This window comes from Oncorhynchus tshawytscha, linkage group LG10 (assembly GCF_018296145.1).
Source record: "Oncorhynchus tshawytscha isolate Ot180627B linkage group LG10, Otsh_v2.0, whole genome shotgun sequence".
In the NCBI taxonomy this organism is placed as follows: domain Eukaryota; kingdom Metazoa; phylum Chordata; class Actinopteri; order Salmoniformes; family Salmonidae; genus Oncorhynchus; species Oncorhynchus tshawytscha.
Genome location: NC_056438.1, coordinates 83,314,640 through 83,336,350, shown reverse-complemented (window position 1 = coordinate 83,336,350; position 21,711 = coordinate 83,314,640). Strand labels below are relative to the sequence as shown.

Here is a 21,711-nt window from a genome sequence, read left to right as displayed (position 1 = left end):
TTTAGAAACTTTAGAGTGTTTTCTATTCAATAATTATTATTATATGCATATATTAGCAATTTTGGAAAAATATTTTCAGTTTACTATGGGCACGCACTTCCTCCAACGGGGGCAGTATTGAGCCATAAGCTCAAGAGGTTAAGTTTGGGTCAGGTATTCTGCCACTGTGTACTCTCTGTTTAGGGCCAAATAACATTCTAATTTGCTCTGTTTCTTTGTTAGTTATTCCAAATGTGTCAAGTAATTATCTTTTTGTTTTCTCATGATTTGGTTGGGTCTAGTTGTGTTGTTGTCTTGGGGCTCTGTGGGGTCTGTTTGTGTTTGTGAACAGAGCCCCAGGACCAGCTTGCTTAGGGGACTCTTCTCCAGGTTAGTTTCTCTGGGTAATGGCTTTGTTATGGAAGGTTTGGGAATCGCTTCTTTTTTTAGGTGGTTGTAGAATTTAGAGAATTAGTGGGTATTGGCCAAATTCTGCTCTGTATGCATTATTTGGTGTTCTATGTTGTACACAGAGAATATTTTTGCAGAATTATGTATGCAGAGTCTTAATTTGGTGTTTGTCCCATTTTGTGAATTCTTGGCTGGTGAGCGGACCCCAGACCTCACAACCATAAAGGGCAATGGGCTCTATAACTAATTCAAGTATTTTTTGCCAGATCCTAATTGGTATGTCGGATTTGATGTTCCTTTTGATGGCATAGAAGACCCTTCTTGCCTTGTCTCTCAGATCGTTCACAGCTTTGTGGAAGTTACCTGTGGTGCTGAGGTATGTTTTGTTTTTTGTGTGCTCTAGGGCAACGGTGTCTAGATGGAATTTGTATTTGTGGTCCTGGCAACTGGACCTTTTTTGGAACACCATTATTTTTGACTCACTGATATTTAATGTCAGGGCCCAGGTCTGACAGAATCTGTGCAGAAGATCTAGGTGCTGCTGTTGGTTGAGGAGAGAAGAACCAGATCATCAGCAAACGGTAGACATTTGACTTCAGATTCTAGTGGAGTGAGGCCGGGTGCTGCAGACTGTTCTGGTGCCTTTGCCAATATTTTGATATACATGTTGAAGATGGTGGGGCTTAAGCTGCTTCCCTGTCTCACCCCACGGCCCTGTGGAAAGATGTGTGTTTGGCCTATTTTTTTTGTGTACATGGATTTTATAAAGTCGTATGTTTTTTTTTTACTCCAACACCACTTTCCATCAATTTGTTTTGCAGGCCCTCATGCCAAATTGAGTAGTAGGATTTTCTGATTTCTGACGTGCTGTTCCTTCTTTTTCCGAAGTGTATTTCTGTATTGTTTTAGTGACTCACCATAGTGAAGGTGTAGACTCAAGTTTTCTGGATCTCTGTTTTTGGTTGGAAAGGTTTCTCAATTTATGTCTTACGTTTTTGCATTTCAACACCATTTGTCATTGTTAATTTTGTTGACTTTTTTTTTAGATTTGATAGGGAAGCTGAGGAGTCAAATATACTGTTTAGGTTTTCTACTGCCAAGTTTACACCTTCACTATTACAGTGGAACATATTGTCTAGAAGGGTTTGAATTTTTTGGTTGATTTCTTACTACTTTCTTTCTTTTCTTTCTTCCCTTTTCTTCTTCGATGCCTCATGATTGAACAAAGCTCCGTTCAAATATATCTGTCTGTCTGTTGTGTTGGTTACAGTAGTAGTGGTCCTGAGATGTGCCTGAATGAATACCACCTGGTGCTGCTTCTCGTTGGGGCCTTCATTGGCTACAGCCACAGCCTGGTGGGAGTGGTCTACAACATGAACTACGTTTCTTTCCACACCATGCAGGTACATACTGTCTCTTTACTTCCTATCTCTTTTTATCCTGGGCCCGGTTTCCCAAAAGCATCTTAAATTTAATGTCTACCCAAAACCACTAATTCCTGTGTTTTAGTGCTTACCACTGTGACAACAATATTTTTTTTGTGAACAGATGTTTCATTATTTCATTATAATAAGGTTAGTAGCAATTTGTGGAAATCTGTTGCCGCTCAAGTCGTTTACAAAACCTTCAATGCTGGCTGGCTGGCTGGCTGGCTGGCTGGCTGGCTGGCTGGCTGGCTGGCTGGGTGGGTTGATAACGTTGCTCGTTATTAATCGACTGGTTGACACCACTCGTAGAACAGCTGAGTTTGTCCTTAGATGCTTTTTTGCCCTTCAGAAGATCTCCGCTAAACATATACTATATATCATATAAACATATACTATATAAAAAATACTATATAAACATATACTATATAAACATACCATATGAACATATACTATATAAACATATACCATATGAACATATACCATATACAATCTAAACATATATCATATAAACATATACCATATAAACATATACCATATACTATATAAACATATACTATATAAACATACCATATGAACATATACTATATAAACATATACCATATGAACATATACCATATACAATCTAAACATATATCATATAAACATATACCATATAAACATATACCATATACTATATAAACATATACTATATAAACATATACCATATGAACATATACCATATACAATCTAAACATATACTATATAAACATATACTATATACTATATACCATCTAAACAAATACCATATAAACATATACTATATACCATATAAAACATATACTATATACCGTATAAACATATACTATATACCATCTAAACGTATACCATATAAACGTATACTAATACCATATAAACGTATACTAATACCATATAAACATATACTATATACCATATAAACATATACTAATACCATATAAACATATACCAAATACATATATACTATATACCGTATAAACATATACTATATACCATATAACCATATAAACATATACTATATACCATCTAAACTAATACCATGTAAACATATACCATATAAACATATACTATATAAACATATACTATATACTATATAAACATATACTAATACCATATAAACATATACCATATAAACATATACTATATACCATATAAACATATACTATATACAATATAAACATATACTAATACCCTATAAACATATAAACATATACTATATACCATCTAAACAAATACCATATAAACATATACTATATACCATATAAACATATACCATATACATATATATACTATATACCGTATAAACATATACTATATAAACATATATAAACATATACCATATATAAACATATACTATATACCATATAAACATATACCATATAAACATATACTATATAAACATATACTATATACCATGTAAACATATACCATATAAACATATACTATATAAACATATACTATATACCGTATAAACATATACTAATACCATGTAAACATATACCATGTAAACATATACCATATAAACATATACTAATACCATATAAACATATACTATATAAACATATACTATATACCATATAAACATACTATATACCATATAAACATATACTATATAAACATATACTATATACCATATAAACATACTATATACCATATAAACATATACTATATACCATATAAACATATACTATATACCATATATAAACATATACTATATAAACATATAAACATATACTATATAAACATATAAACATATACTATATAAACATATACTATATACCATATAAACATATACTAATACCATATAAACATATACCATATAAACATATACTAATACCATGTAAACATACTATATAAACATATACTAATACCATATAAACATATACCATATAATACCATATAAACATATACCATATAAACATATACTAATACCATATAAACATACCATGTAAACATATACCATGTAAACATACTATTTAAACATACTATATATATAAACATATACCATATATAAACATATACATATATAAACATATACTATATAAACATATACTATATAAACATATACTATATATATACTATACAAACATATAAACATATACCATATAAACATATACTAATACCATATAAACATATACTATATACTAATACCATATAAACATACCATGTAAACATATACCATGTAAACATACTATATGAACATATACTAATACCATATAAACATATACTATATAAACATACTATATAAACATATACCATATAAACATATACCATATACTATATAAACATATACTATATAAACATATACTATACAAACATATAAACATATACCATATACTATATAAACATATACCATATACTATATAAACATATACTAATACCATATAAACATATACTATATAAACATATACTAATACCATATAAACATATACTATATAAACATATACTAATACCATATAAACATATACTATATAAACATATACTATATAAACATATACCATATAAACCATATATATACTATATATATACCATATAAACATATACCATATACTATATAAACATATACCATATACTATATAAACATATACTAATACCATATAAACATATACTATATAAACATATACTAATACCATATAAACATATACTATATAAACATATACTAATACCATATAAACATATACTATATAAACATATACTAATACTATATAAACATATACTAATACCATATAAACATATACCATGTAAACATATACCATATAAACATGTACAAATTTCAACATATACCATATAAACGTATACTACACTGCTCAAAAAAATAAAGGGAACACTTAAACAACACAATGTAACTCCAAGTCAATCACACTTCTGTGAAATCAAACTGTCCACTTAGGAAGCAACACTGATTGACAATAAATTTCACATCCTGTTGTGCAAATGGAATAGACAACAGTGGTGGAAATTATAGGCAATTAGCAAGACACCCCCAAGAAAGGAGTGGTTCTGCAGGTGGTGACCACAGACCACTTCTCAGTTCCTATGCTTCCTGGCTGATGTTTTGGTCACTTTTGAATGCTGGCGGTGCTTTCACTCTAGTGGTAGCATGAGACGGAGTCTATAACCCACACAAGTGGCTCAGGTAGTGCAGCTCATCCAGGATGGAACATCAATGCGAGCTGTGGCAAGAAGGTTTGCTGTGTCTGTCAGCGTAGCGTCCAGATCATGGATGCGCTACCAGGAGACAGGCCAGTACATCAGGAGACGTGGAGGAGGCCGTAGGAGGGCAACAACCCAGCAGCAGGACCGCTACCTCTGCCTTTGTGCAAGTAGGAGCAGGAGGAGCACTGCCAGAGCCCTGCAAAATGACCTCCATCAGGCCACAAATGTGCATGTGTCTGCTCAAACGGTCAGAAACAGACTCCATGAGGGTGGTATGAGGGCCCGACATTCACAGGTGGGGGTTGTGCTTACAGCCCAACACCGTGCAGGACATTTGGCATTTGCCAGAGAACACCAAGATTGGCAAATTCGCCACTGGCGCCCTGTGCTCTTCACAGATGAAAGCAGGTTCACACTGAGCACGTGATAGACGTGACAGTCTGGAGACGCCGTGGAGAACGTTCTGCTGCCTGCAACATCCTCCAGCATGACCGGTTTGGCGGTAGGTCAGTCATGGTGTGGGGTGGCATTTCTTTGGGGGGGCCGCACAGCCCTCCATGTGCTCGCCAGAGGTAGCCTGACTGCCATTAGGTACCGAGATGAGATCCTCAGACCCCTTGTGAGACCGTATGCTGGTGCGATTGGCCCTGGGTTCCTACTAATGCAAGACAATGCTAGACCTCATGTGGCTGGAGTGTGTCAGCAGTTCCTGCAAGAGGAAGGCATTGATGCTATGGACTGGCCCGCCCATTCCCCTGACCTGAATCCAATTGAGCACATCTGGGACATCATGTCTCGCTCCATCTACCAACGCCACCTTGCACCACAGACTGTCCAGGAGTTGGCGGATGCTTTAGTCCATGTCTGGGAGGAGATCCCTCAGGAGACCATCCGCCACCTCATCAGGAGCATACCCAGGTGTTGTAGGGAGGTCATACAGGCACGTGGAGGCCACACGCACTACTGAGCCTCATTTTGACTTGTTTTAAGGACATTACATCAAAGTTGGATCAGCCTGTAGTGTGGTTTTCCACTTTGATTTTGAGTGTGACTCCAAATCCAGACCTCCATGGGTTGCTAAATTTGATTTCCATTGATAATTTTTGTGTGATTTTGTTGTCAGCACATTCAACTATGTAAAGAAAAAAGTATTTAATAAGAATATTTCATTCATTCAGATCTAGGATGTGTTATTTTAGTTCCCTTTATTTTTCTGAGCAGTGTATTTCCTTCATATTGAAATAAGTGGTATGTTGAGTTGTATTTGTAGGCTACGTTGGCAGATTTTTTTCTTCAATATATTTCATGATCTGTGACAACGTGTGCAGTGATATGCTGAATGAATCTGATTTTAGTGCAGTTTTATTGGGTAAGCATTAGAAGAAGCTGCCTCTGTTTGCAGCCGTTAAGTGGTAATATCTCTCTAGGAGCTGATCTGGCATCAGTTTTGACGCATGGCGAACGTTCTCTGCGTGGTGTTTTGTGAAACTCATTCCACATATTCGTCCGTTGTAGGAACGCTGCATCGTTAAAACACTCGTAAGCTTAAGCTCTATCGGGAAACTGGGCCCAGGTAGGGAGAACTCCTGTCCCCTCATCCCAGAGAACTCCTGTCCCAGAGAAACGCCCAGTGTATAAAACTACAAAATAATGGATGACTGCTTGACTGCTACACTGCTGGGCTGTGTTCAGTAGATACAACATGTTGAAAGTGAAACACAGAGGTGCTACCGGAATCTGTCCAATAACAACGTGGAATATTGTTTTCAGTTGCATAATTGTTGCACAGTTTTCCAACAGTGTGCTCTACTGAACATAACCCATCAATGTCTACTACTGTTGGGTATTATAGTTTCTGTGACCTTTGATAGCACTATGTTATGAGACATCAGGAAGTGCCATGTTCTCCTCAAGCTGCTGAGGGGAGGACGGCTCATAATGAGGTCTGGAATGGAGTCGATGGAATCGACCTCGTGGTTTCCATGGTTTCCATGTCTTTGTTTGATTCCATTTACTCCATTCCAGACCTTATCATGAGCCCTCCTCCCCTCAGCAGCCTCCACTGCTCTGCTTTCATGTTTCAGCAATACAAGTACCTCCGCTTCAAGGGAGCTCTGCCCCTAGTGGTGAAGGCCAGTGCTGTTCAGGCTCTCTACTGTCTCAGGACCTTCCTCCTGCTGTATTTCTTCATGGGTAAGGAGACAAGTCAGGCATGGCTTTGTGTACGAGCTATTCAGTGGGTTGTCTCCCTGTTCAGTGCTGTTCAGGCTTTCTCTGTTCTGTAGTCAGAAGATATTGATGTTTATCTCCCTGTCTTTCAGGATATGCACCACGAGCCTGGATCTGTAAAACACTTGACCTCAACATCAACAGGTTAACCTCACAGTATTATTTAAATCTGCCCCCCCGCCCCCTTGACCTCAACATCAACAGGTTAACCTCACAGTATTATTTAAATCTGCCCCCCACCCCCTCGACTGCTAGGCAGCTGACCCCCACCACCCCTCGACTGCTAGGCAGCTGACCCCCCACCACCCCCTCGACTGCTAGGCAGCTGACCCCCACCACCCCCTCGACTGCTAGGCAGCTGACCCACCCCTCTACTGCTAGGCAGCTCACCCCCCTACTGCTAGGCACCCCCTCGACTGCTAGGCAGCTCACCCCACCCCCTCGACTGCTAGGCAACTCACCCCCTCTACTGCTAGGCAGCTGACCCCCCTCACCCCTCTACTGCTAGGGAGCTGACCCCCCCCTCACCCCTCTACTGCTAGGGAGCTGACCCTCCCTCACCCCCTCTACTGCTAGGGAGCTGACCCCCTCACCCCCTCGACTGCTAGGCAGCTGACCCCCTCACCCCTCGACTGCTAGGCAGCTGACCCCCCTCACCCCTCGACTGCTAGGCAGCTGACCCCCACCCCCTCGACTGCTAGGCAGCTGACCCCCACCCCTCGACTGCTAGGGGTCTCCTCATATTCCTTTCCTAATGTATTTTAAGTCCTACGTTGAGTTTCCAGGGAAACTGGACTGTTGATGTCAACATGGAATGGTACATGCATCAAGACAGACTAAACAGATGACAGAAGTGTTCTGGTGTCCCCCTCCCAGTTCAATCCATTCCCTGGACAGTGTGTCTAGTCTATTGGACCTGTCCCTCCTGTACCACCTGTGGATCAGTGGGACCTTCCTCCTCCTCACCTGGTACATCACAGTGCTGCTCTTCAGGATCTTTGTTACCGAGGTACATATAACTCCCCTGACCCCTATAACGCCTCGATCAGACCGATAGCCGCGTTGCGTTTCTGGTACACCAGATTGGAACGCTGCGTTTGCCTTGCACGTTCAGCTTGGTGCGTACGTCGGATTCATCGTATCAAACTGTATGAGTGGACTTGACAGAAATAGTAGCAAAAGGGTGAATGTTGAACTTTTGTTGCCCACACCTCCAGTCAAAATGTTGGATTAGATAATGAAATAAGTTTGACTGCAGTAGTTATTACGTAGAATTGATTAAATGACGCTGTCGGTCTGATCAGTGCGTAACCTTCACTGTACTGCGCCTCAGACCTGACCCTAACCTCTGACCCTCATCCTCCTGACCCTAACCTCTGACCATCCTCCTCCTAACCTTCACCTTGTACAAAACATCACTGTATTGCTCTGTGGGGTGGCGGTAGGGACTGCCCCCTCTGTGGGGGGACTGCCTACAGGGTTGGGAATTAACTGATTAATCAATTAGCCTACATCCCAGACCATTTTCATCTCCAACCTTTTTAACCGTCTCTCCTCTCTGGGGAGGTTCCCATTGCTTGGGAGGCAGCCACAGTTCGTCCAGGGAGATCAAGCTGATCCTAACTGTTATAGGCCTATTTCTATTTTGCCCTGTTTATCAAAAGTGTTGGAAAAACTTGTCAATAAATCAACTGACTGGCTTTCTTGATGTCTATCGTATTCTCTCTGGTATGCAATATGGTTTCCGCTCAGGTAATGGATGTGTCACTGCAACCTTAAAGGTCCTCAATGAAGTCACCTTTGCCCTTGATTCTAAGCAATGTTGTGCTGCTATTTTTATTGACTTGGCCAAAGCTTTTGATACAGTCGACCATTCCATTCTTGTTGGCCGGCTAAGGAGTATTGGTGTCTCTGAGGGGTCTTTGGCCTGGTTTGGTAACTACCTCTCTCAAAGAGTGCAGTGTATAAAGTCAGAACATCTGCTGTCTCAGCCTCTGCCTGTCACCAAGGGAGTACCCCAAGGCTCGATCCTAGGCCCCACGTTCTTCTCAGTTTACATCAACAACATAGCTCAGGCAGTAGGAAGCTCTTTTAATCCATTTATATTCAGATGATACAGTCTTATACTCAGCTGGCCCCTCCCTGGATTATAGTGTTAAACACTCTACAATAAAGCTTTCTTAGTGTCCAACAAGCTTTCTCTGCCTTTAACCTTGTTCTGAACACCTCCAAAACAAAGGTCATGTGGGTTTGGTAAGAAGAATGCCCCAGCTGCCAAACTAACCCTGATTCAGATGACCATCCTACTCATGCTAGATTACGGATAATTTATAGATCGGCAGGTAAGGGTGCTCTCGAGCGGCTAGATGTTCTTTACCATTTGGTTCTTTACCATCCCCGCAGGAGGCCTTTTGGCCGTCATTGTAAATAAGAATACATTTTTAACTGACTTGCCTAGTTAAATAAAAAACATGGCTATCTAGCAACATGATCACATTTAGAGTTAGCATTCTCCATTCTCCTGTTTTGAGTTCCCACTTCCTCAGGGGGTGAATAATACAGCCAACCGATATACACAAAGATGTCCATAAAATACATCTAATAATTCTGGATCCTATTTTGACAGGTTGTACATTTTAAAATATAAATCGTACATTCCCTGGATGTGTTCGATGACATTGGCTACCGTCTCCGTTGTCTTACTTGGCACTGGAAAACAATTTGTCTGTCTATTGTTGATAGTATTCAAAAAGAAGGCTAGCTACGAAAATACATCTAGGCTAGCCTTGAAAAGGAGTCTGTCGTTGAGAGGGGGGTTTTATTTTGAGATGTAAAAATAATTAGTCAAATGACAGGCCTACTTTAGAAACGGAAATTAATGCAGTGTAATTGTAAGGAATAGTCTTGCTAAATGATATTATTATACAGATTGAAATGTCATATCAACCAAATGGAGCGTGTTACTAAATCACATTACAGCTTCACATGTGCCAAATACAACCGGTGTAGACTTTACTGGGACATGATCATGAACAGACTAGCAGCAGGGTGTTAGCTGAGTTTATATGGGAAATGATCATGAACAGACTAGCAGCAGGGTGTTAGCTGAGTTTATATGGGAAATGATCATGAACAGACTAGCAGCAGGGTGTTAGCTGAGTTTATATGGGAAATGATCATGAACAGACTAGCAGCAGGGTGTTAGCTGAGTTTATATGGGAAATGATCATGAACAGACTAGCAGCAGGGTGTTAGCTGAGTTTATATGGGAAATGATCATGAACAGACTAGCAGCAGGGTATTAGCTGAGTTTATATGGGAAATTATCATGAACAGACTAGCAGCAGGGTATTAGCTGAGTGAAAATGGGAAATGCTTATAATTAACTGTAGCAGCTTCAATGCCATACAACTCTCCTTCCGTGGCCTCCAACTGCTCTTTATATGCAAGTAAAACTAAATGCATGCTCTTCAACCGATCGCTGCACCCTCCCACCCGTCCAACATCACTACTCTGGACGGTTCTGACTTAGAATATGTGGACAACTACAAATACCTAGGTGTCTGGTTAGACTGTCAACTCTCCTTCCAGACTCATATTTAACATCTCCAATCCAAAATTAAATCTAGAATCAGCTTCCTATTTCACAACAAAGCCTGCTTCACTCACGTTGCCAAACATACCCTCGTAAAACTGACCATCCTACCGATCCTCGACTTCGGCGATGTCATTTACAAAATAGCCTCCAACACGTTACTCAACAAATTGGATGCAGTCTATCACAGTGCCATCCATTTTGTCACCAAAGCCCCATATACTACCCACCACTGCGACCTGTACGCTCTCGTTGGCTGGCACTCGCTTCATACTCCTCGCCAAACCCACTGTTTTCAGGTCATCTACAAGTCTCTGATAGGTAAGGCCCCGCCTTATCTCAGCTCACTGGTCACCATAGCAACACCCACCTGTAGCACGCGCTTCAGCAGGTATATCTCACTGGTCACCCCCAAAGCCAACACCTTCTTCGGAACGAACTGCAAAAATCACTGAAGCTGGAGTCTTATATCTCCCTCTCTAACTTTAAGCATCAGCTGTCTGAGCAGCTTACCGATCAAACCAGTCAGTCCATCATGTTGCATACTAACAACACAGAGGACGTTAACACGGTCACTGGAGACCCCTGTCCCAACTGGACTAGATAGATAAGTACACATACTGATACAATGTACTTTGTATTTAGTGGTCCAAGAGCACAAGGAACGAGTGAATGTTAGAAAACATTCTTCTTGGACATGAGCGTTCTGAAGCACCTGCCAGAAAGAAGCTTCTAGAACTGCAGGTGTAGAGGTTGGGAGGGGTCACCAACGACAGCCAGTGGCTTCTTATTGGTTGCCTTGTGGAACAGACTGCTCAAATGTGCCTGGGGTCGACCAATTACTTTGCTGGCTTTGTTTACTATTCTGGTCAGTTTGCTTTTGCTCAGATTACCATACCAGACTGTCAGATTGAACATGAGGATGCTCTCCACCAAGCTGCTGGACTGACTCCCTGCTTCTCTACCAGTCCAGTCCGACTCCCTGCTTCTCTACCAGTCCAGTCCTGACCTCCCTGCTTCTCTACCAGTCCAGTCCTGACCTCCCTGCTTCTCTACCAGTCCAGTCCTGACCTCCCTGCTTCTCTACCAGTCCAGTCCTGACCTCCCTGCTTCTCTACCAGTCCAGTCCTGACCTCCCTGCTTCTCTACCAGTCCAGTCCGACTCCCTGCTTCTCTACCAGCCCAGTCCGACTCCCTGCTTCTCTACCAGCCCAGTCCGACTCCCTGCTTCTCAAACCAGCCCAGTCCGACTCCCTGCTTCTCTACCAGCCCAGTCCGACTCACTGCTTCTCTACCAGCCCAGTCCGACTCCCTGCTTCTCTACCAGCCCAGTCCGACTCCCTGCTTCTCTACCAGTCCAGTCCGACTCCCTGCTTCTCTACCAGTCCAGTCCGACTCCCTGCTTCTCTACCAGTCCAGTCCGACTCCCTGCTTCTCTACCAGTCCAGTCCGACTCCCTGCTTCTCTACCAGTCCAGTCCGACTCCCTGCTTCTCTACCAGTCCAGTCCGACTCCCTGCTCTACCAGTCCAGTCCTGACCTCCCTGCTTCTCTACCAGTCCAGTCCTGACCTCCCTGCTTCTCTACCAGTCCAGTCCTGACCTCCCTGCTTCTCTACCAGTCCAGTCCTGACCTCCCTGCTTCTCTACCAGTCCAGTCCTGACCTCCCTGCTTCTCTACCAGTCCAGTCCTGACCTCCCTGCTTCTCTACCAGTCCAGTCCTGACCTCCCTGCTTCTCTACCAGTCCAGTCCTGACCTCCCTGCTTCTCTACCAGTCCAGTCCTGACCTCCCTGCTTCTCTACCAGTCCAGTCCTGACCTCCCTGCTTCTCTACCAGTCCAGTCCTGACCTCCCTGCTTCTCTACCAGTCCAGTCCTGACCTCCCTGCTTCTCTACCAGTCCAGTCCTGACCTCCCTGCTTCTCTACCAGTCCAGTCCTGACCTCCCTGCTTCTCTACCAGTCCAGTCCTGACCTCCCTGCTTCTCTACCAGTCCAGTCCTGACCTCCCTGCTTCTCTACCAGTCCAGTCCTGACCTCCCTGCTTCTCTACCAGTCCAGTCCTGACCTCCCTGCTTCTCTACCAGTCCAGTCCTGACCTCCCTGCTTCTCTACCAGTCCAGTCCTGACCTCCCTGCTTCTCTACCAGTCCAGTCCTGACCTCCCTGCTTCTCTACCAGTCCAGTCCTGACCTCCCTGCTTCTCTACCAGTCCAGTCCTGACCTCCCTGCTTCTCTACCAGTCCAGTCCTGACCTCCCTGCTTCTCTACCAGTCCAGTCCTGACCTCCCTGCTTCTCTACCAGTCCAGTCCTGACCTCCCTGCTTCTCTACCAGTCCAGTCCTGACCTCCCTGCTTCTCTACCAGTCCAGTCCTGACCTCCCTGCTTCTCTACCAGTCCAGTCCTGACCTCCCTGCTTCTCTACCAGTCCAGTCCTCAACTGACTCCCTGCTTCTCTACCAGTCCAGTCCTCAACTGACTCCCTGCTTCTCTACCAGTCCAGTCCTCAACTGACTCCCTGCTTCTCTACCAGTCCAGTCCTCAACTGACTCCCTGCTTCTCTACCAGTCCAGTCCTCAACTGACTCCCTGCTTCTCTACCAGTCCAGTCCTCAACTGACTCCCTGCTTCTCTACCAGTCCAGTCCTCAACTGACTCCCTGCTTCTCTACCAGTCCAGTCCTGACCTCCCTGCTTCTCTACCAGTCCAGTCCTGACCTCCCTGCTTCTCTACCAGTCCAGTCCTGACCTCCCTGCTTCTCTACCAGTCCAGTCCTGACCTCCCTGCTTCTCCACCAGTCTCTGCTAATCATTTCCTCTCTCTGGCTGCAGTTCAATTCCCAACCGTTGTTCTCTCGGAAGTGTGCACTTCTAACCTGTCTGCTTAGTACCGTAGACGATATCATTCCACAAGGAGTCTGATTTGATAATGATTATTTCTTGCAGGTTTACAGTTTCCCTGTCCAGTCCACGTTCACAGAGGACGCCCACCAGTGCCTGCCCAAAGTTATCACTGGCACGCAACCAATGATACTGAAGGTAAGCATTTCACACCAATTTACAATGGAAACATTACAGGATCATCAGCGTTCCCTGTTACGAGTAACTTTGAACAAAGGAAAACAAAATCAAAGCCTCTGTTCCTAGCCCTCTGGTTAACTCTACCTCTGTCCTGTGTCCTGTCAGTTCCTAGCCCTCTGGTTAACTCTACCTCTGTCCTGTGTCCTGTCAGTTCCTAGCCCTCTGGTTAACTCTACCTCTGTCTGTGTCCTGTCAGTTCCTAGCCCTCTGGTTAACTCTACCTCTGTCTGTGTCCTGTCAGTTCCTAGCCCTCTGGTTAACTCTACCTCTGTCCTGTGTCCTGTCAGTTCCTAGCCCTCTGGTTAACTCTGTCCTGTGTCCTGTCAGTTCTGCCCTCTGTTGTCCTGTCCTGTCAGTTCCTAGCCCTCTGGTTAACTCTACCTCTGTCCTGTCAGTTCCTAGCCCTCTGGTTAACTCTACCTCTGTCCTGTCAGTTCCTAGCCCTCTGGTTAACTCTACCTCTGTCCTGTGTCCTGTCAGTTCCTAGCCCTCTGGTTAACTCTACCTCTGTCTGTGTCCTGTCAGTTCCTAGCCCTCTGGTTAACTCTACCTCTGTCTGTGTCCTGTCAGTTCCTAGCCCTCTGGTTAACTCTACCTCTGTCCTGTCAGTTCCTAGCCCTCTGGTTAACTCTACCTCTGTCCTGTCAGTTCCTAGCCCTCTGGTTAACTCTACCTCTGTCCTGTCAGTTCCTAGCCCTCTGGTTAACTCTACCTCTGTCCTGTGTCCTGTCAGTTCCTAGCCCTCTGGTTAACTCTACCTCTGTCTGTGTCCTGTCAGTTCCTAGCCCTCTGGTTAACTCTACCTCTGTCTGTGTCCTGTCAGTTCCTAGCCCTCTGGTTAACTCTACCTCTGTCCTGTCAGTTCCTAGCCCTCTGGTTAACTGTCCTGTCAGTTCCTAGCCCTCTGGTTAACTCTACCTCTGTCCTGTGTCCTGTCAGTTCCTAGCCCTCTGGTTAACTCTACCTCTGTCCTGTGTCCTGTCAGTTCCTAGCCCTCTGGTTAACTCTACCTCTGTCCTGTGTCCTGTCAGTTGCTAGCCCTCTGGTTAACCCTACCTCTGTCCTGTCAGTTCCTAGCCCTCTGGTTAACTCTACCTCTGTCTGTGTCCTGTCAGTTCCTAGCCCTCTGGTTAACTCTACCTCTGTCTGTGTCCTGTCAGTTCCTAGCCCTCTGGTTAACTCTACCTCTGTCTGTGTCCTGTCAGTTCCTAGCCCTCTGGTTAACTCTACCTGTGTCCTGTCAGTTCCTAGCCCTCTGGTTAACTCAACCTCTGTCCTGTGTCCTGTCAGTTCCTAGCCCTCTGGTTAACTCTACCTCTGTCTGTGTCCTGTCAGTTCCTAGCCCTCTGGTTAACCTCTGTCCTGTCAGTTCCTAGCCCTCTGGTTAACTCTACCTCTGTCCTGTGTCCTGTCAGTTCCTAGCCCTCTGGTTAACTCTACCTCTGTCCTGTCAGTTCCTAGCCCTCTGGTTAACTCTACCTGTGTCCTGTCAGTTCCTAGCCCTCTGGTTAACTCTACCTGTGTCCTGTCAGTTCCTAGCCCTCTGGTTAACTCTACCTGTGTCCTGTCAGTTCCTAGCCCTCTGTTAACTCTACCTCTGTCCTGTCAGTTCCTAGCCCTCTGGTTAACTCTACCTCTGTCCTGTCAGTTCCTAGCCCTCTGGTTAACTCTACCTCTGTCCTGTCAGTTCCTAGCCCTCCAGGACCTGGCTCTGCTGTCTCAACATTCTCCTTCTAGACGTCTGGAGGTGTTCAGTCTCAGCCAACCAGGTGACCTTGCTGCTCTGCCTGCATAAATACATCTAATGTATATTTATACTTTCACATTACAGACTGACTTCATGTGTCTCATTACTGACAGTAAAACAAAAAGAGCACTGTCTACACTGTTGACATTGGAAATGTCTCGGAAACATGACTCTGCAGTATGCCTAATGTTCTTCTGTCTGGTAGTCCCAGGGCAATGTTCCCTGGTAGTCCCAGGGCAATGGATTGTCAGCATAGCCACAGTCGCCCATTTCTGACTATTTTAAACCTAACCTTAAATTACCCTCGGGTCGATCTCCGTGTTCCCGTGGAAATCTAATTAGTTGAATAAATTCCCCATTTTAAGATATCTGGTTAAACTATAGATACAGGACCTTCGGAAAGTATTCACACCCCTTGACTTATTCCACATTTTCTTGTTACAGCCTGAATTCAAAATGGATTACATTTAAAAAAAATAATACCCACAATTCCCCATAATGACAAGGTGAAAACGTGTTTTTAGACATTTTTGGCGCATTTAATGGAAATGAAATACAGAAACCTTATTTACGTAAGTATTCACAAATCTGAGTTAATACTTTGTAGAAGCACCTTTTTGGCGGCGATTTACAGCTTTGAGTCGTCTTGGAATTTGTCTGTATCTGCTTTGCACATCCAGATTTGGGGATTTTCTCCCATTGTTCCTTGCAGATTTTCTCAAGCTCTGTTAAGTTAGATGGGGAGCGGTGGTGAACAGCAATCTTCAAGTCTTTCCACAGATTTTCAATGGGGTTCAAGTCTTTGGCTGGGCCACTCAAGGACTTTCACATTCTTGTTCTGAAGCCACTCCAGCATTGCTTTGGCTGTATGCTTGGGGTCATTGTCCTGTTGGAATGTAAATCTTCACCCCAGTCTAAGGTCGTTTGCTCTCTGAAGGTTCTCATCCAGGATTTGCCTGTATTTGGCTCCATTCATTGTTCCCTCTGTCCTTATTCTCTCAGTTCCTGCTGCTGAAAAGCATCCCCATAGCATGATGCTGCAACCACCATTTATTTAATTTATTTTATGTCACCTTTATTTAACCAGTTGAGAACAAGTTCTCATTTACATCTGCGACCTGGCCAAGATAAAGCAAAGCAGTGCGACAAAAACAGAGTTACACATAAACGTACAGTCAAAAACACAATAGAAAAATCTTTATATGGAGTAAGATTGGAGAGGTAAGGCAATAAATAGGCCACAGTGGTGAAATTACAATTCCAATTTAGCAGAAGATTAAAGTGCAAGTAGAGATACTGGGGTGCAAAGGAGCTAAATAAATAACAATATGGGGATGAGGTAGTTGGGTGGGCTATTTACAGATGGGCTATGTACAGGTGCAGTGATCGGTAAGCTGCTCTGACAGCTGGTGCTTAAAGTTAGTGAGGGAGATATGAGTCTCCAGCTTCAGTGATTTTTTTTTAAATTTATTTTTTCCTGTTTTTTTTGTTGCGATTCATTCCTGTCGTTGGCAGCAGGGAACTGGAAGGAAAGGCGGCCAAAGAGGAGTTGGCTTTGGGGATGATAAGTGAAATATACCTGCTGGAGCGCGTGCTACTATAGTGACCTACTCCCATGAAGCCCAGATTGGTGAAGTGCTCTAGAGACTGTTGTCCTTCTGGCAGGTTCTCCCTTCTCAGCCAAGGAACGGTGTAGTTCTGTCAGAGTGGTCATTGGGTTCTTGGTCACCTCCCTGATCAAGGTGCTTCTTGCCCGTTTGGTCAGTCTTTTGGTGGAGTCTCTGGGTAGTTCCATGGTTTTTTTTCTTGGAGACTGCTGTGCTCTTGGAAACATTCAACACTGTAGAGATTGTTTTATACCCTTCCAGATATATGCCTGATCATAATTCTATCTCAGAGATCTATGGACAGGTCCTTGGACTGGTATAATTTCTACTCTGACATGCACTGTCAACTGTGGGACTTTATATAGACGGGTGTGTTTCTTTCTAAATCCTGTCCAATCAATTGAATTTACCACAGGTGGACTCCAATCAAGTTGTAGAAACATCTCAAGGATGATCAAAGGACATTGGTTGCACCTGAGCTCCATTTGGAGTGTCATAGCAAAGTGGTGTGAATACTTATGTAAATTAGATTTCTGGATTTAATTTTCAATATTTATAAACCTGTTTTCACTTTGTCATTATGGGGTATTGTGTGTAGATTTTGAATGCAGGCTGTAACACTACAAAATGTGGACCAAGTCAAGGGGTATGAATACTTTTAAAACATGGTCTTAGTCTCAATCCACTGTCGATGTCTGCCTTCCGCATCTGAGGTCAAAGGTGGCAGAGTTACCGAGGTGTTTGTTAGACCAGAGGACATCCCCAAAATGGGTCTTCTCACAAAAATGCCTGTAGCGTTCAAATGTTTTGGCCTAAAAACTATTAATATTATTATAATAACTACTACGAACTAACTAATATGACTCTCTCGGACACAATGCTGTTCTCAGTTTTGCTCTGCGACCCCTACAAGTGTCACGGGACTTGTTTTGAAGGTAACCCGGTACTGGGATGAAAAATACTTTTAAATGAATCGGGCATTTCCACGTCATAAAGACGGTGCTCATTCCGCGTCATAAAGACGGTGCTAATTCCACGTCATAAAGACGGTGCTAATTCCACGTCATAAAGACGGTGCTAATTCCACGTCATAAAGACGGTGCTCATTCCGCGTCATAAAGACGGTGCTCATTCCGCGTCATAAAGACGGTGCTCATTCAGCGTCAAAGCGGTAGCGTCAAATAGGCGGTGCTCATTCGCGTCAAATAGACGGTGCTCATTCAGCGTCAAATAGACGGTGCTCATTCCGCGTCAAATAGACGGTGCTCATTCCGCGTCAAATAGACGGTGCTCATTCCGCGTCAAACAGACGGTGCTCATTCCGCGTCAAACAGGACAATTAAAGCATTTAAGACGGGGCATGTGTACTGTTAGGTTCTAATTCTGAGTAAAACACTGAAACCTTAACCAAGTTCTTTCTCCCAGAGGGTCAATCCAGGTGTATTAGACAAAAAAAACATTAACACAAGCACTAACATTTAACCCTTCTTCCTGGGCTGAGTCGTCTCCTACACATCTGTACAAACATTTGATATTTACTGCTAAGCAGGACACTAAGAGATACTGGCCATAAACTTTAATTTCTCCCTTAACGTGACCTGACCTCAACCTCCCCTAATCGCTTATCTATGGCTCTCTCCCCTTATCAACGCCTGCCACATGCGATCTCTTTCACTCCGTGACAAGTATTATTACATATTCTCAGAGCCCAACAGTACTGATTTTAAAAAATATAAACACAACATGTGAAGTGTTGGTCCCATGTTTTCCCCTGAAATGAAAGATACCAGAAATGTTCCATACGCGCCAAAAGCGTATTTCTCTAATGTTGTGCATAATGTTTTTCTATACCCCTGTTATTTAACATTTCTCTTTTGCCAAGATAATCCATCCACCTTACAGGTGTCATCAATAAGCTAATTACACAGCATGATGATTACACAGGTGAACCTTGAGCCTGGGTCAAAAGGCCACTTAAAAATGTGCGATTTTGTCACACACCACAATGCCATAGATGTCTCAAGTTTTGAAGGAGCGTGCGATTGTCATGCCGACTACAGGAATGTCCACCAGAGTTGTTTCCAGATAATTGTTAATTTCTCTACCATAAGCCGCCTCCAACATCGTTTTAGAGAATTTGGCAGTACATCCAAACGGCCTCACAACCACAGACCACGTGTAACCACGCCAACCCAGGACCTCCACTTCCTGCTTCTTCACCTGCGGGATCATCTCAGACCAGCCACCTGGACAGCTGATGAAACTGAGGAGGATTTCTGTCTGTAATAAAGCCCTTTTTGTGGGGAAGAAGTCATTCTGATTGACTGGGTGAACCTATGCACTCCCAGGCCCACCCATAGGCTGCGCCCCTGCCTAGTCATGTGAAATCCATATATGAGGGCCTAAAGAATTTATTTCAATTGACAGATCCCCCCCCCCCACAGTAAAACCATTAGACTTGTTCCGTGTAGGGTTTGATATTTTAGTGCAGTGTAGAACACCATATTACCATACATATTAGATCTTATGTATACACACAGGCCAGTATACATTCTGTTTCTTTAGACCTGAAATAAATCATGGATTAAATGAGGCTTCAGTGGCTTGTTTGCGTGGAGGCCTGGCGACGCTAAACCATGTTTGTTAATTAACAGTCCATTACTGTGAGACCGGCAGTCATTTCTATGGCGACAAAATGCTGACACAATTTCATGACTACCACAGCCATAGGAGTTACTTAAACACTTCCTTGTGATTTTATTGAATGTTTTTCAATGTTATTCACTTTCTAAGGACAAATGCAATGCTTCATCAAATAATTGTTTATTTAATTATATATATATATATATAATATATATATTATTATTTATTTATTTTTAATATTTAAAAATATATATACTTTACAGGGATCTTAAAATTCTAAATCAAATAGCCTTGACCATCTTGTTAGCTCTGTAGAACCCTGGGCCCTTTTTTTGTTGCTATTTTGAGTTGTTTATGAATTTTAACGATATAGCCAATTTTGACTTTGTGGATGTCGAGTCTAGAGAAATGTTGCCCTTTCTGTATGTAATTCCTGGAAGGTAACTTTTCCTTTGTCGTTCTGTGTTTTCCCCAGGCGGTCACCCTCACATCTGGACGGCCCTGAGTAAGGAGTGTCTGTCTCTGTTGTCTGACCTGACTGAGCGGCTGGTAGCCCACCATGACACTGTAGCTACTAACGGACGGGCCAAGTCCCAGTCTACAGGGGGCAACAAGCGGTCCACCACCTCCTCGGAAGGCTCCGGTAGCTACACTCTGTCTCTCTCTCTGAAGAACATTATTACACTGCATTCAGAAAGTATTCAGACCCACTTGACTTTTTCCCCATATTTCATTACAGCCTTATTCTGAAATGGAATTAAGTTGTTGTTCCCCTCAAATCTACACACACTACCCCCTGATGACGTCACAATACCCCCCCGATGACGTCACAATACCTCCCCCCACGATGACGTCGCGATACGTCACATAATGACAAACAAAAGCAGGTCTTTAGAAATGTTTAACTTTATTACAAAAAAATTACTAGAAATCACATTTACAGTGCCTTGCGAAAGTATTCGGCCCCCTTGAACTCTGCCACCTTTTGCCACATTTCAGGCTTCAAACATAAAGATCTAAAACTGTATTTTTTTGTGAAGAATCAACAACAAGTGGGACACAATCATGAAGTGGAACGACATTTATTGGATATTTCAAACTTTTTTAACAAATCAAAAACTGAAAAATTGGGCGTGCAAAATTATTCAGCCCCTTTACTTTCAGTGCAGCAAACTCTCTCCAGAAGTTCAGTGAGGATCTCTGAATGATCCAATGTTGACCTAAATGACTAATGATGATAAATCCAATCCACCTCTGTGTAATCAAGTCTCCGTATAAATGCATCTGCACTGTGATAGTCTCAGAGGTCCGTTAAAAGCGCAGAGAGCATCATGAAGAACAAGGAACACACCAGGCAGGTCCGAGATACTGTTGTGAAGAAGTTTAAAGCCGGATTTGGATACAAAAAGATTTCCCAAGCTTTAAACATCCCAAGGAGCACTGTGCAAGCGATAATATTGAAATGGAAGGAGTATCAGACCACTGCAAATCTACCAAGACCTGGCCATCCCTCTAAACTTTCAGCTCATACAAGGAGAAGACTGATCAGAGATGCAGCCAAGAGGCCCATGATCACTCTGGATGAACTGCAGAGATCTACAGCTGAGGTGGGAGACTCTGTCCATAGGACAACAATCAGTCGTATATTGCACAAATCTGGCCTTTATGGAAGAGTGGCAAGAAGAAAGCCATTTCTTAAAGATATCCATAAAAAGTGTTGTTTAAAGTTTGCCACAAGCCACCTGGGGACACACCAAACATGTGGAAGAAGGTGCTCTGGTCAGATGAAACCAAAATTGAACTTTTTGGCAACAATGCAAAACGT

At 43.0% G+C, this 21,711-nt stretch overlaps 1 protein-coding gene across 2 annotated transcripts in view; it reads left to right on the top strand.

The window, feature by feature from the left end:
• Positions 1–21,711, top strand: part of ndc1 (NDC1 transmembrane nucleoporin) — a 44,001-nt gene that overhangs the window by 8,488 nt on the left and 13,802 nt on the right. The window contains exons 5-11 of one of the 2 annotated variants that reach the window (XM_042329244.1): positions 1,664–1,793; positions 7,073–7,181; positions 7,310–7,361; positions 8,094–8,226; positions 13,755–13,847; positions 15,577–15,658; positions 20,362–20,529. In XM_042329244.1, the coding sequence (XP_042185178.1) occupies positions 1,664–1,793; positions 7,073–7,181; positions 7,310–7,361; positions 8,094–8,226; positions 13,755–13,847; positions 15,577–15,658; positions 20,362–20,529 (767 nt within the window). Of the gene's footprint in view, positions 1–1,660; positions 1,794–7,072; positions 7,182–7,309; positions 7,362–8,093; positions 8,227–13,754; positions 13,848–15,576; positions 15,659–20,361; positions 20,530–21,711 lie in introns of both variants that reach the window. The other variant, XM_042329243.1, reaches the window with a different exon arrangement.